We start from the raw sequence: 19,746 nt of genomic DNA, 5'->3' as shown, positions 1-19,746 counted from the left end.
ACCAGGAGAAACCCCCGTTCACCTCCTCCAAAAAAATTATCTCCATATACCAGCATTTCCCAAATGATCTCAATTGTTATAACAGGACTGTAAATTTGGTGGGATGACCCAAAAGTATAGAGGGAAACAAACAGGGTTTTTTTTCCAGGGAACATTTACTAGACAGACACATAAGGTAACATAAGCAGCCAGCTGCAGATAAAGGCAAGAGGAAAACAACATTGCCTAGCTCTTTGCTTTAAATCCTGGCTATCAAAACCTCTTTCATCAAGCAGAAATGACCTGAAGTTTAAATTAGAACGTCTCCAGCTGTGGAGATACACTGTATTAAATTAAAGCCAAGCTCTCAGAGATGGTGCTAATTATCATTTAATTACTACAGTCATAAAAATAGGAGATGAATGTATGTTTGCAACATGTAATATGCATGTCTAGGAAGATAATCACATTGAAAAAAATCTCCACACAAAAAAACTTCTCTGTATTCTCAGTGTGCACAGTTAAAGAAGCAGTTGTTTTATATATATTTCTAATTGTAAAGCCCCTGAAAACATGCAACTTCTGAGAAGCAGAAAACCTTAAGAAAATTAGCTTGCACAAAATGATTTAACATGCATTTCTCTTCCCACTCAAACCTGCAGGCTGAATTAAACAGCTTAAGAAAAACCCATTATGCAACAAGCACAACTTTATAACCCACCAGCAAAGTGAAAACTAGAGAGAGAAAGGAATTTTTATGCTGAAGAACGAACCAGCACATACTGAAAGGGGGGGGGGGGCGGGGGGGGGGGCGGGGGGGGCCTGTGTGGAACAACACCAGAAGTTAACTAGGAACTTTTGTAAAAAAAATTAAACCATTTGTAACCAACACAGGAGTGAGACTAAAACAGTGATCCAAGACAATCAGCATGGTCAGACAGCCTGACTAATTTAAAAATGGAGGAAATAAGTTTATGCCATAGTTGCTTGCATTACTGGCAGTGACCCATGGGTCAACGACCCTTCATGTTCTCTGCAATGCTGTATCAATACCCTATCACTTCATGTCAAACCTGCCAATCAGAAAGTAACTCAAGCTAAAAGGGACCCCAGGAGGTCTCTAGATCAGCCTCCTGCTCCTCCAGGGTTCCACCACCCTCAATGTGAAGTTTTTTTCTTCCATCAAGTAGGAATTTCTCGTGCTCCAGCCAATATTCGTTGCTTCTCACCCTCCACTGCACCTCTGAGAGGAGCCTGGCTCTGTCCCCTCTACAGCCGCCTGTCAGGTAATTGAAGACAGCAAGACAATCTCCCATAAGCTTTCTCTTCCTTCTGCTGAAGAAACAATTTTTCTGGTTTCAGTACCAGCCTTCTGCTTACAACTTGCATTCCAGCTCCTTCATTTTTTTAGTGGACTGCCAGCCAGCTTGCTCCAGTATAGCAGCGTCTTCGTTCTGCTGGGGAGCTCAAAACTGAACACAGTACTCCAGACACCATCTCCCAAATACCAAAAAGAAGCAAATCCCTTCCCTCGGCCTGCTGCCTACAGTTTTGCTGATAGGACTCGCTATGCAGTTGATGTCTTTCACCACAAGAGCACACTGCTGGCCTACGCTCAGCTTGCTGCCTGCCAGGGCTCCAGGGCCTTTCCTGCAAACCGGCTTTCCAGGCAGCCAGCTTCCGCCTGGGCTGCTGCAGGGCTCCAGCCTGCCCAGGTGCGGGAGGGACTCTCCATTTGCCTTCGAACCTTACGGGTTCCTGTCAGCCCGTTTCTCTAGCATGGGGAGGTCCGTCTGAAGAGCAGCCCTGCCTTCCAGCCTACCGGCTACTCCTCCCAGTTAGATGTTGCCCACAAACTAGCTGACAGCGTGTTCTGTGCAGTCGTCCCCATCTGTCAGTACACCATAAAATAGCATCAGCCCTAGTATTGACCTCTGAGAAATGCCTCTAGCTACAAGCTGCCAGGTGGACTTTGTACCGCTGATCAAAAACCTTTGTGTCTGGCAGTCCAGTCAACTTTCCATCCACCTATCCAAACCACATCTCACTAGTTCGGCTGAAAGGACACTACAGAAACTATACAGAAAGCCTTGCTGAAGTCGAGACAAACAACATCCACTGCTCTCCCCTCATTTACAGAATCAGTTATCACAAAAGGCAATCAGTCACGCACAGTTCACACTTGGCAAATCCATCTCAGCTGTTCCTAACCGCATCTTTGCCCTTCATGTGCTTGGAAATGGTTTCCAGGAGGATTTTCTCCACAGTCTTCCTGAAGACTGAGGTCAGGCAGGCCAGCCTGTAATTCCCAGGTGCTCTCTTCTTGTCCTTCTTGACACTGGGCATACTGTTTGCCTTTTTCTAGTCATCATGAAACTTCCCCAATCGCTACAACCTCTCCAAAATGAGAGAAGCCTCACCGTGACATCAGTCAACTACCTCATCAGCACCCTTGGAGGCGTCCCATCTGCTCCCACGAATATGTGAATACCCAGTTTGTTGAAGTGCTCCCTGTCGTCTTCTACTGTACATAAAGCTTCAGTTTAGTTTAAGCCAAAATTTTACAAAATTTAAATTGAAGATTAAAACTATGATTTAAGTGTCACTTGTATATAGGTAGAGTTTAAGGTTCTGGTTTATTTAGGCTAGTTTAATACAGTATCACCATAGTCTAAACTGTTTAAGCAGACAGAGCAAACCGTCTTCTCACCTCATCCCTAGGTTCCCTTGGCATGCATCTGAAACTTTTGACACAGGGATGTATCTTTTCTAGTCTTCATCCCAGCACCTCTCTTTGTCAAAGATGAGGTTTCTTTTTAATTTTGGTTTACATGCTCCTGCAAAAATAGTAGTTTAAGTGTAAGGTATTTCATGTCCTGCTTTATACCTTGTACCTCCTTCCATACGTTGTGATCGTTCAATTAGAATTTTTCTCCTCCTCCTGTCCTTCCCTACCTACTTTAGTCTATTTTTTTACCTGCTCCTCTCACACCTCTCTATCTCCCCTCCTCTTCAACTTTTCCTATCACACATCCCCCTGAAAACTCTGGAGATTTCCTGGATGTTAGCCTAAAGCATTGTAAAGCATCTTTCTTCATCCAGCACCAAGAGGCTCTTTCTTCTTCCTTGCTGCCAACAAGCAACAACACAGGATAAAAACTATCATCTCATCTATAGAAAATCAGAGATCTTGCATTATCTTGAGCAAGGCACTCCTCTCTAGGTGTTTGACAGAGCTGAGTCTAGATTTCATGAGTAAATTCAGTGCTCAGACACTAGATTAACAGCACAGTCCCGAGTGGAAGAACACAGATGATAGAACAAGGCTTGCCTGCTTAGCACTGCTTCTCCACAAAGCTTTTTCAACACCTTGCTCTCTACTGCAGAAGGAGGCAGGGACGTTTTCAGTGACTCATGAAATACGGTTATCTTATCCACATAGGAGAAGCACTTTGCTGGTGGGGGATGTCTTACAGGGCTCTGTCTGTCGTGTCAGACAACTTTATTTTAAAAATACAGACATGCTATCTGAGTCCAGTTTGACTGGAGCTCCTCTTATACTGCAGAAGAGGGAAAAACACAAATACACTTCCTCTCCTGTCTCAAAGTAACAGGGAAGAATAACAAAGATGACCGCTAGGATCCCAAGAAATGGAAGAATTAAGTCTGGCAAATGTAACAGCAGAAAGCTGCACTATGGCTGGTGGTAACAGGGTATCATATCTTGTATGCGAAGTCATCACCTCAACTACTCAGCTACCGTGTTAGTATCTCAGCACGTTCACTCAGTGACTACACTACTTGTAAGGACCTCCTCCGCTGCTACCCAAGAAAAGCTCTGAACCAGACTATTAGGAGTCAGAGGGCACAGAAATGTAAGCAGAGTGAGAGTTTAAGTAACCCAGTGATATTTTATTGAGAATTAACTAAAGACTCCTGAAGAGATTTTCTACTTTAGTCAACAGTACTCATGACATTTCTGACTGCCCCAATTCAAGCAACCAACATGAACATATGAAGCATATATAAGGATGTTGCTGCCTTCTCACTGTACCTCACAAAGGCCAAATTGCCAGCAAACCCATGTATATGCTGCTCTATGGCACCTGTTGAGGATAGTAGAGGCTGTCCACTAGATAGCAGAGGATTCATAAGAAGCTGGATCATTTCTGGCAAGTGTGTAGTTTCCTCAGTTTATTATAAACACAAAAATTATTTGAAAACAGATTAAGTTTAAAGTAAAATTAGAATCCCAGGCAATTTAATCCCATTAGCAATGCTAAAAACTCAGGCTATTAAACTGAAAAGCCCATCTTTAGCACCAGCAAACACGTTAAGGAAAGAGAAGATAACTAGGGCAGAAAAGGTATGAAACTGGGAAATACATGATTAGAAGAATAGACAAATCAGTAAATGATCTAAAAAAATTAATGTTTACACAGCGTCTTTGATTATATATACAAAGAGTACTTGTCTTAGCTAGTAAAACTATCAGGCTTAAGTCAAGCAGTTTCAACCATCATTTTCTATACCAAAACATACTTTCCCAACAGAGTTAGACAAAAGCAATGGTATGTTTTTAATTACCCACCACTAATAGCCAAAGAGATTGCAAAAAAGCCTCAGGAGATAGTACAATCCAAATACACACTTTTTCTTTTAGGGTACCTTAGCTAATAACCTGACAGCTGCAATACCTACCACTTTTTAAAGACGGGTTGTTTGCCTGCTGATTCTTTCCATCTTTCTCTTTTTTAATAGTCTTTGAATCTAAAAGACAAGATTCCATTACATAATAAATGTAATATTCACATCATAACGATGTCCAGCATAACACAGAATTCTTTCAAATAATACAGAATGTCTTGTTCCAAAGATTGACTTTCTTTTATTCATTTCAGTGCATAATCAAAAAGGTATTTGTACTATAAATTTAATCGCTACACTATTTTTCTTTCAAAATATATTGAGAAGCACAGCATGAAAAAGCAGAGCTTTTGACTACTTTTATTACATTATCAGAATAAATCTAGTTGCAGAAAATGTAGTGTTAGCTCCACAAAGAGCAACTCTGCCCTAATTTTTAACAGCTTTACTCAACCTACACGCAATTTGAGATCCTCAAGATCACCGGATATCTTTTTAAATCTTGTCTAGACCACTATGAACTGAGAAACAAGGAAAAAAAAGTCACCCTAAAAGCATATTTCTGAGTTAAAGATTCCATTCCATATCCGAATTCTTTAATACTCAAATACAAGCAGCTATCTCAGTGTACATTTCAGTTATTAAAAAAAAAAATCATTCAGAAGAATCTACCTTCTCCATCATTCATCTCCACACACATACAGAAAGGAGTTTGTCATATTTCATTTTTGCCAGATTCCAGCGCATATGAGACACACAGAGGAGGTCTAGAATGGAGGCTAGAATGGAGAAGACAGAGGGAGCCAGTTCCACCTGCTCCTTTTAGTCTTTAAAATATGTTGGTTTGGTGACTTGCTTTTGACACTAGTGGACTGAAATTCAAGCACAATTCAAATATGACACTGAGCTGGCAAATGAAATGCAAGTACATTTCCAGATTTAAAAAGGTTACCAAGCTCTGCATGGCTGAGTAACTCTCTTGGTTTGCAAACGCCTCAGCACCAGGAACGGGGCCACTCCTCCAGGAAGGTGCCTCAGCTCACGCCTTTGGCCATCCTAGTTAGCCTGAACAGGTGAAGGGATGGTTCACTTGTACCAAAAGATTGTATTGGTAGCTGATTACTGTATCTGCTTGCACTTCAGTCTTTAGCTATTGATTGGCTTGCATTTGAAATAAAAACACTCCTAACCTAGAATAAGAGGCATTTGGTGATCAGAAACACTTGAGATACAATGAGTTGTTCTGCAGCAAAGATTAAGCCCTAATAGTGTTTCTCTTCTATGTTTTCTGTAAGTAAGGCTTTTCTTGAAACAGAGTACCGACGAGCAACGTGTGATGTTCATTTCCACCCCACTTCTTTCATTATCAAGGAACTGCCACGTACAGCAAGACCTGAATTGTGACAATCTTCTGTCATCAGTCCCAAAATCCCCCATCGGTCAGTGAGGAGGGGATAAGTCATTCATCTGGCTCTGCGTGGGGTAGGATGTGGTGCTCCTTCGGCCAGGGCATAGCACAGGCCAGGGACCCCTCAGGGGCAGCCAAGCAGGGCCTCATCAGCCAGGGCCACCCCGCCACCCTGGCCAGGAGCAACCCGGGGAGCAGCCCCAGCCCCAGGCACTCCCCTGGGACTGGGGCTGAGGCCAGGCCGGGACATGCACCCACAGGTGGGCCCAGCCCAACAGGGCCCATGGCCGTGCAGGGCAGGGCTGTGGGGAGCTGGAGACCAGCCCTGCTGCGGCATCGCTGGGGCAGGGGCTGACGCCCTGGGGGGCTGACATGGGGTCCTGGGCCCTGGACAGGGCAGGGAGAGGCCCTAGGTGAGGTTAGGCATGGCCACTGAAGCTTAGTAGTGCACTCATGGCCGAGACACCTTCCAAGAATAACCCAGACTCCACAGTCCCAGAAAACATACTTACAGCTACATACCTGCTCAAAATATGCTGCAAAAGTATCACCTGTTTCTCCTAAAGCAGATAGGGGGAGTACCCAAGTTCCTTTGAAAAGGAACTTGGAAAGAAAATGCTATGTTTACTCCTTTACTTAGTCTTCTCTCTTGACTCACACACTCATTCTTTTGGAAAAAGTTTGCTTTGAAACATTTTCTACATAACTGAAAGCACCTGACAGGTTCCCAAAGAAAAATGCTTATGGAGGTCAACTTCAGAGGGACCTGCTGAAACGCTTCTGGATGGTGCCCACAGAGCTCTAACCCCCATACTTCCTCAGGAGTAGGGCTTTAACCCACACAAGTGGACACCCTACGTCCTGACAACAACTACCAGTGGGAACCTGAGAAGGGACAGTGGTAAAACTAGTCCAGTAACAATGACGAGGCACAAGGATAACATTCACCTTCTCCCACCTACAGATCAAAGTATATTCCATCCAGCCTCTTTGGCATTGAACTGAATCCAGCTAGTTTCCTACTAGGCGGTGGCAATCACTAGCAGAGCCTTGTGTCATGTTCTACAAGCTCAGTTAGTCAGGCTTTCCCAAAAACAGCCATGGGACTGTCGCAGACAGGCTGGAAGCTTACAGAGTAGATAACTTCCCAATCTGCTTATTTCCGAAGAGGAAATCCAACGGAGTCCCACATAAGAGACTTACTGAAGAAAAGAACTAATAACTGCTTCCTGCGAACACCCAAAGCTTGAAAGAACAAAGTCATGAAAGAGTATCTACCCAACAGTGCCAGATTTCAAACAAGATGACAGCCTTTCATGATAAGAGACATCAAGAACAGGTGAAAGAATGTCAAAAACCACAGCCTGGACACCAGATGAGTTCTAGCTGACAACCACCACCCGAATTACTTATTTCCTGTACCAGTTAGGTTTACTGCCTATCTCACAAATACCACAGCAAATATGAACGCTGAAATAGAGCACTCTCGGCGACACATTTTTCTTATCAGCCATTAGACAACTATGAGAACAAGAAGAGATGAAGACATTCATGAGAAGAAATTGATTCCTCGACAGCAGTTTAAATACCTGTTTCATCTGAGGTGGAGGCATCTTCATTCATAATAAACCCAAAGCACCGTCACCATCACTTGGTTTTGATGGCAAGAAATCTATTCTTTAAAACACCCAAGTAAAACTCAGCCAGCACACGCAGAAGCATCCAAAAAATAAGTCTGAATAAAACAAAGATTGTTTTCAAAGGCTCCCTTGCTTTTATGCATTCCAGCACTCAATGTTGGGAAGACCGCTACAAATCTGGAGTGTTTTGTCTAAGCAGATGAAAAGCTCCTAGCAATAAGAATTACTGTCCTATTTTCACATGGGATACCCTGTAGCTACTACCACCTCAGAAGAGTTTCCCCCAGTCTATACTTCACAGTTGCGATGATGCTTTGGTCTGGCGTGCCTCTTCCAACATCAGTAGTCAAGGTGGATAAGAACTTATGGATTATTTTTAAAAACAACATTAAAGAAAATAAGATTAAAATCCAATTTTATAAACATGAAATACATGCATGGTTTGTTTGGTTGGTTTTTTTAATGTGCACCAATCTACATTTGAGATTTTGATATCCTAAATTCTAGTAATTTTAGTTTCCAACGATCACTGAAAACAAAACTAAGACATAGAAGACTTATGTCAAATCACTGGGCTGAGGAAGATGACTCCCTCAGCATATGACCCTCAGTTTGGTCAAACTTTGAGGACAAACCTCAAAAATGAGGTTATAAAAGAGGGAAATACTTCTGCAGGTACAAAGAGTATTTTCTTTTCATCTCCTTCACCTAGCCATGTTCAATGACTAACTCCCTCAAAGCTGAAAAGTGGACTTGAAAATAGGAACTTTACTTTTATGCTAGAGACTGGAGAGACTTCTTAGTTCTAGAGTAATGAAGCTCACGGTGACAGAAAAAAACCCAAGTCAGTTGAATTCATTATCTATGTTCCTCTCTTCATAAAGTCCATTTTTAAAGAGACAAGTTTGAGTTTAATTCCATTGTAAAACACAGTATGTCTTAGATCATTTTGTCAAAACATGAATGAAAATGAAATGCTGCTACTGTGGACTTGACCACATGCTACTCAGCTCTTTTAAAAAAAAGCAAAGAACGGGATATCATTTTCAAAGAAAGTGTTAAAAATATAGTAATATATATAAGTATATAGAGAGCTTATATATTCATTGTGTAAACATATATACACATTTAGCCTATAATACATGTAGGCTAAATACTTATTTTCAAAACCCTGTGCAAGACTGTTTTCTTCTAGGTAGCAAGATTAGAATACAGCACGTACTAGAATTACAAAAGCAGCATATCCGATTGTTCGCCAACTAACACTTTTTCTACAGCACATCTCATAAACTAAAGCAGTAGATACAAAACCAGATTAGAGTAGATTACTTAACACAGTGCTTTCTGCTTACCAATTCAAAACTCCATGTGTTTACGTTACTCCCACCTATCTGAAACCACAGAATTCTTCTGCTGATAAGATTACTCAACAGAAGACAGGCAAGAGCAACCACATCTATCATGCAAGAAATTAAAGACAAGGAAGAAACCAGACAAAGCTATCTTACCTGGCTTTTGAATATGACCAAAAAAAACTACAATCAGAAAAGGCACCTTTAGAATATAAGGTCTGGTAAAGATAATCCTGGTGACCAATGTATAGTTCCTCTTACAAACTCCCAAGATGAACTCCAGCTTGTCTGAGATGCTTTAAAAATCCACTGCTTTTAAAAGAAAATTCTTTCTGGGAAGAGTTAACCTTTCAACAAACAAGATGATTGCTTCATCTGCATGCTGGGCAAGCATCACCTCTGTCAACAGTATTAGTTTGTACCACAGCATGGTGTGCTACATGAGGAGGCACAATGTATCATCTTCCAAGACTTGCTATTTGCTTGCTGTCCAATGTGGGGAAAAAGCAATTTGCAGTCATGCATTTTGGACTTCTGCAGCTATTTCTTAGCCACCTTAAAGTCTCAAAACTCTGTCAGATGTTCAAAACATGGCAGGAGACCACTTTTCTCAAAGAAATCCCTCGTCTGTTCCTGATGGATGTGAAATACCTTTGGGTGACAGAAACATTTGCTCTTCCCATGCGACGCAGTTACTTGGCTTCAGATGAAGTTTACTAGGACAAGCCCAAGACTTACCATTGCTCAGGAAGGGGCCTTCTTCACTCCCTACCACGCAGGGTTGTGAGCACTTTTTAGCTACCCTGCACCAAGCCTCAGTGCACACAGTTGAGGATATCAAGACAGAGTGAGTATGAAATGTCTCCTTTCCCTTCTTTTTGTGCTTCCCTAGTGGGATTCTTATCTCATCTGCCCAGAACAGGGTGTCTCTTTTAGTATATTTAGACAACAGCCATGCAGAAAACCTACAAGAGAAGGGGACAGACTTCCTCCATAAACTCTTGGTGCAACAATTAAATGGATGACTCCTGCCATTACAGAAAATCTACTATAGCAAAAGACAATTATTTACCAAGGGAGCCACAAGCACATAAAGCAGCTTGGGCTGAAGGTGGAAAGCTCAACAGAAGTACAAAAGTGTTAGCAGCATTTTATGGGGGAAGGCTACCCATCTGAAAGCTTTGAAAAGCACCAGCAACCTGGTATCAGACAGCGGGTCTTTCTCTCTTTACATTCTCTTTGTTTCACCAACCCAAACACCCTTGTTATATTTTAAGTCTCACTCTTTATTTTAGCACTTAACTGACAATTAACTTCTGCAGATGTGACACAGCAGAAATCGCACCTTCATAGTACACTGTGCATTTGTGGATGAATTTCTTAAAAAAAATGTTCATTTTATCTTCAAGAGCTTGTGGAAGACAGCTGCTAATGCCATTCATTGTGGTAAAATCTGATTCCTTGTACTACTTTGTTATCCTCCTGCTAAATTATGTGCAGTTACAGAATAAAGCACTACATTTCATTTAATATCACACCTAGACACATTCTTCAATTTTAGAGCAGTATAATGGCTTCAAGGCTGTCATAGGACAAAATTGCTTGAACTCGTATAGAACAAGAGGATAAGCCAAATTTAGCATACTTACTCTAAAAAAAGTGAAGTTTGAACTTACCTGTGTTCAATACATACTGTAACCTCTCCTCTTTAATCTAACAGTATAGTAATTGTCAAGTAATAACCCACCACCTTCGAAAAGAAAATTTAACAGGTTCCCTATTTTCTTTCCTCTTGGATAAAAGCTACCAGGCCTTACCTTTAGCTGCTGTTCTCCCCATGGTAACACTTCTGTGATCTTCCCTCTCACAATAAAAAGGCTGAAGTTGAAAGACCAGTTAATTCTTCCTTTCAGCACAACAGTTTCCTGTGGAGTAGTAATACAACAAGTTAGGGGGGAGGTTGTTGTGGGGGTTTGAGTTTTCTTTTTTTTGGAAAGGAGGATTTTTTTTTTGTATTGGTGTATAATTATCTTGCTGGTTTAAAGTTACAAACATTTAACAAGCTATTTGTAGAAGAACAGCGTGTAAACAATGGCTGTATCAAAGTAGCATGGGTACAGAAGAACCCAAACTTTTACTCCATTGTTTTAGACAGTTCATTGTATAATGATTTGCATTTTCTGTGGATTTCTAATACAAAGATAGATATACAAAATGCTTTATTCCTTTTCCACCCCAACAAATATTACTGAAAAATGGAAGAAATACTTTTATGTGTAACCCACTTGCCATGCCTCACTTGCACAGAGTTTAAAAATCCGCAATTTAAACACCTTTGGGTAAAACACACTATCTTTCACAACTACAGTGGAAGAGGGAACAAAACACAGATGTAAGAAATCTACACAAAGGCCCAAGTGCTCACTGATACCCCTGCCCACTACTGCTTGTAACAGAGCAGAGAGAACCTGTTAGGGGAACGCTAACTGCAGATAAAAGCAGCAAGCCATATTCTTGTAGGGTTTAGAAACTAGAAGGGCCAAATTAGTTAAGCCATTGTAACACAGCAAAAACAAGCTTTATTTTGTGTGTGTGTTACTGTGATTTTCTACTCCAGCATCCAGTTTTTGGAACTTTGACTGTGTTCAATTCAAGTCAAACTCATTTGAAGCTCTTTAGCCTCAAAGCAACAAAGCCAGCAAGTTTATTATCCTTCTCCATTCACTGTTCAAGTAATAATGGGTAAAAATACATTCAAATTTCTGAATTATCTTCTTTGACCATTTCCTTTCAAGGAATTCCCATGAGGTTAAAGTTGACATCATCAAAAGTTTGAGATTTTTTTTTTTAAATTTAAATATGAGCACACTTTTTCCAAGATTAATTTTGCCAAAGGTAACATTTTTAGAAGCTACACCTTTCCAGTATTACATAAAAGGAATAATACTTAAAAAGCAAGGTATCTACTTGGAATTTCTTGAATCTTATTTTTTTGTCTTTAGCATGCAAGTATAATTACACATATATATCGCATATAACAAGAGAGGTGTCATACAGCTAAGTATTTTCCAGAAACTGTGACATTTCAGTGAAATTTCTAGGAACTTGCACACTATGGTGATGGACTGCATGATGAAAACTTTATACCGTGCAAGTCCCATGGCTAAAACTAATTAAATATGGTTTTAAAAATGCCAATGACTGAAGAATTCATTCAGTGTGTGTGTGCCATGTGTGAACATGCTGGACAGTTATTACAAAAAACTCTCAAGATTGAGACTTGAAAGCAGTTATAAATAAAACTGAATACTAACATAAAATAAGCAGGTTTTGCTACACAATAGCATTCATAGCATAAGTGATCATCAGGATTAAGAATAGAAATCCTTTTAAGCCATCAAATAAATTTGAAATACTTGCTACTTTCGTAGACTCCCCCCAAAAATTCAAAGCTTTTCCGCTGCGAGTAATAAATCGTGAAAGGTGATGCAGAGTCAAAGTAACTGTTTTTACAGATTACTTTAAAACAGTGCATGGTTTTTATCTTTTTGTTCCAAGTACCAGATTGCACTTGGTGCAGTAATAAAGATTCCAACCCCGCAGTGATAGTCATCAAGTTTAGCACAACCGGAGTGTCTGTCAGAACATAAAAAGGATTCCAGCTTTTCATTAGCTTGTGTTGTACCAGATAGGCTATTTTACAGCATGCCCACTAGCCTGTTAAAAATATAAGACAACTGAAAGTTCTGAAAGGGCTGTTTGAAATGGGGCAAACACAACTGCAGAAATACAACATATTACTATTTTGAAGAGGTGCTACTTAAAACCCAGTTACACCTACAGTATTCAATTTAAGAGTCACTATTAATTAGATTGTAGATAGTGCTGTTTGTCACAGAAAACATTCAAGAACAGTATTTCTGAGCCTCTAACAACCGCTGCATGCTGCTGGATTATAGCAAAATTAAAACCAGTTACCTCCAAAACAGAGCGGGGTTAGTCTGAAATAAAGGGTAACTTATTTTGCAGGGGCAGACCTAGGAAAGAGCTTTCCATCGCCTTGCGTAATTAAGCGACAAACCATAAGCAAGGCAGTTATGTCCTTTGCTAACCAAGAAAAAGTCCTCTTACGTTGCACTCACCATCACCAGCCTGGCTCAACCCACAGCACACCCGCCACAGAAGAGACGGAAACTGCCAGCAAATACAGGGAAGAAACCTCCAGTTTTGACAAAATTACATAGAAAGGACAGAGCTCAAGGCATTCTATGTGCACCTCAGCAAGCAAGCCGAGTCAGTGATACAGAAAGCCCGGGTTAAGAAATTCATCTAGCAGCTTCTAGAAATGAAGGGGAAAAATGAAACAAAACAAGGTCAGGAATATACAAGCAAACAAAGAAATGCAGTGGCAAGGCTGAAGCGTAATGGCTTTAGAATGCACAAAGAGGCAGAATGAAAAACAAAGTTACAAAAACTAAGCTAAGCATAGTGATTGTCAGTCACAGACACAAAACACCCAAAACCCACCAATTTAGGGAATGTGGAAGTACAGAATCCATATCGTACACCAAGGAGAAACTGTTTGCTGTAAATTAAGGGAATTTAAAAAAAAAAAAAGAAAACGAAAAAAGAGAGAGGAAAAAAAAAAAAATCCATGAACCTAGGATAACACTGGATCCATCATCAAAATATCTCTAATTTGAAGAGCTGTGGAGGATCTCCACACTCATGAACTGTATTATTTACATCACTTACACCTCAATTCATCCTGTAAACTGAGTTTTATTATTTAGCTGATTAGGTTCCCTTACATCAGTTACGTTTTTAAAAATCAGGTGGAAAACATTCATCTGCCTTTAATTCCTTATTGAAGTTTTTATTGTTAATCCCCAAATCACTTCTACTAGCCACCTCCCACTGTGCGAGCCCTTTGTCAGAAAGCAGTATATTAGTAGACAAGCCTAAGCCTTCGCGCTCTCTGCATTGCTACTACATAATATTGGGCATCAGAAAACAGGATGGAAAACATTCTTCCTGTCTAACTTTGCTCTTCTCATTTTGAAAGAATTACTCAAAGGACATGTATTGCTGTATTTCAAAGAAGCTAGTATTCTACAGAAAACGTCAATATCATCCTCTTGTTTTGCCTGCTATGCATCTCCATTATCCTTCTCACTGTAAGCCAGGCACTCAAGCAAGCTGAATGTCTTGAAAAAATTCTGCATATTTAGGGCTTCCCAGTGCAAGTTTATCTTGACAGCATGTCCACTCATAAAAATAAACAGCACAAAATTATGGTGATAAATATAACATTTAAAAGAAGCCTAAGCAACCAGTAGATTGTGGGCTTAGTACCCACCAAAAAGATTAAGGTTTTTGTGTCAACGACTCTGCATCTCAGGCTCAGAGAGGTAAGACAGAGATACCAATTTTAGAGCCAGTTAGCTTTTTGACCCCACCACTGATATAAATGCAGTAACTCAGACCTCATCGCTGCTGTCCTCAAGGGAGGAAGGGACAGTCACTAATGGGCAGCCTCTGCTGGATAAGGAATGAGGCTATTCTTTTATACAGGTACACAGCGCAGAAGAGGAATCTCACAAAACTTCTGTTTTGAAGCATCGATTAAGTTATTCTTAATTTTAGCTTGAAACACAGGCAGACTTTTTCAGGCACAATCTGAACAAGGAGTTATACTTGCCCCTCTCTTTCTTCATTCTTTTTCTTCTACAAATGCTCCCAGATCAAATTTCCATATGCGAGGGGGGAAAAGAATTACGCGTAGTTTGAACAGCAAAACCCGTTACAGACAGAGAATAGGCGCAACGTAAGCAAAGAAATATTCCCCCCCAACTCTTTCATATGTACAAGTCCTACATTTGCCTTCACCACCAGTGTTCATGTGCTGCTAGCTTTAGTAACGTAAGAGCCACAAGTTACAAATGCTGGCTAGTATCACCACGCTCCCATCCCTGTTACCACTCCTCTCCTCCTTCTTCCCATTTGTTATGGCCAACACTGCAGAGGGCCCTTCAAGAAAAGGACCTGCACAGCCTCCTCCATGGACCGACACACAGTGCAGCAGCCACGGTTCCCACTCCAGCTTCCACACGCGGGTAAAATGTACTTACAGGCACCAGTCGCTTCCCAAACAAGCGTTTGAAAAACACTTCCCAAACAAGACTTTTTTTGAAAGTGAACTGCATTCCTTCAAAGTTATCCTTCATGAATCTGGAATACCTTTTCTTAAACCTAATCATCCATTCATCTGTTATCTCTTAAATAAAAACCCTACTTCATACCATTTTCACAAGTCTTTAAGGGGCTGAAAAGAGGCAAATACAGAGAGTAAGACTTAAAAGGAGTATTTCTATAACATGCAATACTTCCAAATTTCCAGTACTTGAAAATTTACTTTCCAGCAAGTTACCCAGTGTGTAGACTCATTTAGTATACTTCAAGACACAACAGCATACACTTCCTTATTTCTGTAATAGAGATAATCAGTTTACACCTTTTAGAGCATACTGTGGCATCATTATAGAAAAGAAAGATCTCAAAGGCTAAAAGGAAAAAAAAACCACAAACCACAACTTACACTTGCACAAATGTATCAAAAGATTATAAAATGTAACACAAGCTTTATAGTTGTAAAATCAGTATTATTTAGCCGTTACACATATATGATTTTAAAACAAAACCTAAAGATCAGGTCTTTCATTTATGCACACAAATACATAATCAGTCAGTGTTCTGACAAGAAATTTGATCCAAGTTGGAATCTCTTTTAGTTCACATTCTTTGGGGAGGAAAAAAAAAAAGTGAGATTCTTTCAATGAAAGGAAATTAAACTTCCATGTTTTCATACGGCAGCACTTCTAATGAGCTAATGCATCTGAATACCTTGTCTTCTAGTTGATAAAAAAAAAGCTAGGAGAGATAGGCTTTTGTCAAATTTACAGGCTTTCAAAAGAGCAAATATTAGCTAGCCATACGTATTATTACAACAACTAAGTTTGAATATTTCTTAAGCTATTAAAGGAAGAGAGTGGGTACTTAGTGCTTTACAAATATCATTTTGTAATATCATTTGCTTTAACATCAAGAAGAAATTTTCTGCACTTGCAAAATTCCTCAGAAAGTCACCAACAGTGCACTGCTCACTATTTATTAAGTGATTAGCATAAACAAACTTTTAAGCTGTCAGCAGTAAAATACTGCCTGTAAATGTTCTGCCCTCTCTCCAGGTAAGTTTATGATCTGCTTTAGAATATGAGCAACTGTAATTACAGTAAGTCATACATTTCAAGACTACAAAAATCTCTCTAAACTCTTGAACCGTACTAAGTGTATTATTCAGTACAGGGCAAGGCATTGTGTATTTTAAAGAGCAACAGTAACAAGGTTCAGACCAAAGATTTGTCAAAAAAATTCCTGAAACAAGAAAATAAACACTTATAAATGAGAAAAGCAGAAAAGTAAGGTCTCCAAATTAAACAGCATAGCTCGTATCAATGGACAACAGAAACAATTTATGTCATGTAGAGTCAACATTTACTTATTTGACAGTAATTTTAAAAATTAAAGTTTAGAGCTGCTCTATGGCTACCAGTGGAAAATAAAAATAGCTTCTCTCCTCTTCCCCCCACCCCAGCCTGCTTTAAAAGTCAGAAGATGTGGGGTTGTAAAAACCTGAAAAAGGAAATGGTATGTGTGAAGTCAGCAGTTCAGCAAAGTGGCTGACTGGCCATTAACAGCTTCAAATATTCTTAAAATGCCAGTCTTCCCACATGAAAGGGTATTTTAATATTATATTCAAATAAATAAAAAATACAGCTTACAGCGCTTACATTTCTATCTAAAGTAAAACCGCCCATTTTAGTAGTTTACTAGCACGTAATCTACAGTAGCGCAAGAGCTCGACAAATTGTTTAAACATTTTGGTGAATTCAACTCACTGAAACCTCTGTGCTGTTTTCCACTTCCCCCTTCGAGCCTGGAGTACTCTTCCTGAAAACATTCATCATCATTATTCAACCTGGCTTTGTTCAAATGCCTAACTCAAATTTCTTTCATAAAGCAAACTAATTACATTATGCACCAAAAAAACCCCAACAATTTTGTATGATTAGCACTGGCTAAGAGCTACATACCTGCATGAAATTCTCTCTACACCAGATACATCTCCTCTGCCTTCAGCTCAGCCTCCCTTGACACAGAAGAGAGCTCTCAAACTATTTGTTCTGTGAGGCACCGAGCATACTTTTAGCACAGTGTAAATACAGCAGGTAAGGGAGAAAAGAAATTGCTGTTGCAAACATAGTAAGAGATGCCCAGATGCTAGAGATCCCTATAGAGCTTTTCTGTGCTTGTCTTTGGCAGACAACAAGCAATACCACAGCTTTAAAAGCGGCAGTCAGAGAGAGTATGTGTACATAAGTGGACAAGGGGGAGAAAAGACAAGCAGAGGAGGGATGGTGGAAAAGGGATTTTACAAGCTCTTAGGCAACTTTGGCTTCCTCCCATCTACATTGCCTCCAAACTTGAAAAGGACTGTGGAAGCTCGGTTTAGATATGATCTAACATAGCGCAATCCACGTACCGCATAGCCCGCAAATCCATCCCTGTGGTCCAGATTTTTATTCATGCAACAGAGTATCCAGAGAAACATAAGCACCTTTAGTCTGATGCAGAAATCTATGAAAGTCAAATAGAGTGCACAATTATTTTTTTTTTCCATTGAAGGCATGGAGAACAATCTTGGGACATTTCTGCATAGGATCAGTCTGCTGCCAGCACCCCAGGTGGAGTTAGCTTGTTTCAGAGCAACACACTTGCCTCCCCTTGCTTGTACTCAATGCCAGCAGCAACACACTTCTGCTCCCATCCTCTTCCTGTGCTTAAAGTATCTGTTTCACTCTCCCCACTTGAGAATCCAAACAACATAATGCTGGCTGGGACTCCCTGCCACTGTATATTAACAAAGACAGAACTTGTCTCACTGCATCTATCTGTTGCTGCAACACACCACAATGTTCCCTGGCTTATGTAAGGGGACAACTACATTGGTCCCACATACCAGTGTCTAATCAGTGCGCAAAACCAAACCAACCAGAACTAAATAAACCATTAAGCAATGTCCGGATAGCTCCCCCTTCCAGAGGATGTTTCTGAAGGGAGAAAACCCCAGAGAGCTGCTTGCGGTCTCCAGGCACACTCACATCCCCACACTGGGCTCACCTGTGCTGCTGGTACTGATGGCTGTGCTGTTTCCCCAACTTGTTATTTCTCTAACTAAAAAGGAAAATCCTTCTCTAAACCCCTTCCACAAAGGAGGGAGATCATCCTCCAAGCAGATGCCACCAAAAATATCTGTCCATCTGTTTGGACAAGCATTCATAGGGACCATTCAGTGCTGCTAAACATTTCGGCATCTAACAAAGTACTAACAGGTCAGAAAAGACAAGACAACTCCTAAGTGCTGGGAGAACTAGACAGCTGCAAATGTTCAGCTGTAGTATTTGCCACACTCTTCAAAAATGGAAGAAGGTGAAAAGCCCAAAGCATCAGGAACATCCACAGCAAGTCCATATCTCTCTTCCCCACTTCCCAGGACAACTTTCCGATTATAAAAAAAACAGGTGAAACAGGGTGCTACAGGGCAACCTCCTCCACCTCTTCCTCAGCACAGCTGCACAGCCGTCACTGGTTGTGTGCAGCTCCAGGACAGAGGGAGAGCATCTCCCTTTCTGCAGATCACCTTTCTGGAGGTGATCCCCGCTCCCTCCTCCACCCAGTGCTTACACCATTGAGCACGGGAGAATATTCAGACAAGGACCTGGGTAGCATTTTCCTACAACAAGCTGAAAAAAAATTACACACCACATACAAAGTTTTCCAGCTAACTATAACACTGTTTATTTCGTGATTAAAACCCGTACGTATCTTCTGACCTTCCCAGAAAACCGCTGTCTGCCTCTTTATAGCACTCCAGTGCAGGGTACACATACAAGAGATTTGGTATGAGAAGTGCCATCAAACATGCTACAGCCCTTTTAATCTCTGAGCCCCTGACAGACGATAGTGGCAATAAGGAGTTCCACCAAATTTAGCAGCTCTGATACCCTTTCACATTCCTCCACGTACAAGACTCACTTTTACAAACTGTGCTTTTTAAATGGGCTTTTAAAAGTGCCCCAAGAATTGCACTCCTTCCACTGAACCTTCCTGCGTTAATCTCTGATAGATTCCATACCGTACATAAATAATGGTACATGCTTCATTTTAGGTATGCACCTCATTAAAGTGGTGCTACCCTCTTGTAGGTTTTATAAACTTCAGATGCTCCCTGAACTAATGTATGCTAGAGATGATGAAAGGTTCATCCTTGTCTTTGCCCTACGCTAAAAGGGATATCGTATTACCTTGAGAAGACAACAGACTTAGATTTCCATCAAAGTAGTTCATCCCTTTCATGAAAAGACTGAATTCCCTTGGTATTTTAAATAGAATTCGACCTGATTTGTGAAGCTGAAGGCCTAGAACCAAATAATTTAACCAGGACATCTACCTTTAATGTAATGTCTTGCTTGGTTTTAGATGACAACATACAAATGGGGAGCTGCACAGAAAATACACCATTTATGGGTAAAAAATATCAGTTCAAAACACTGTTCATACTTAAGCTACATATAACATTATTCTAACAAATCTGAAAAAG

General features: G+C 40.4%; 1 protein-coding gene across 5 annotated transcripts in view; it reads right to left on the bottom strand.

Annotated features, from left to right (window-relative positions):
• SCML2 (Scm polycomb group protein like 2) overlaps positions 1-19,746 on the bottom strand; it is a 78,509-nt gene that overhangs the window by 48,471 nt on the left and 10,292 nt on the right. For 3 of the 5 annotated variants that reach the window (XM_075521675.1, XM_075521666.1, XM_075521685.1), the window contains exons 2-3: positions 10,844-10,951; positions 4,681-4,749 (exon numbers count right to left, since the gene is read on the bottom strand). In XM_075521675.1, coding sequence (XP_075377790.1) covers positions 4,681-4,749; positions 10,844-10,865 — 91 coding nt within the window. In that variant the 5' untranslated portion in view covers positions 10,866-10,951. The remainder of the gene's footprint in view (positions 1-4,680; positions 4,750-10,843; positions 10,952-19,746) is intronic. The other 2 variants (XM_075521693.1, XM_075521699.1) reach the window with 1 other exon arrangement.

The sequence above is a fragment of the Mycteria americana genome, chromosome 1 (assembly GCF_035582795.1).
Source record: "Mycteria americana isolate JAX WOST 10 ecotype Jacksonville Zoo and Gardens chromosome 1, USCA_MyAme_1.0, whole genome shotgun sequence".
NCBI lineage: Eukaryota > Metazoa > Chordata > Aves > Ciconiiformes > Ciconiidae > Mycteria > Mycteria americana.
This window is presented reverse-complemented; position numbering and strand designations above follow the sequence as displayed.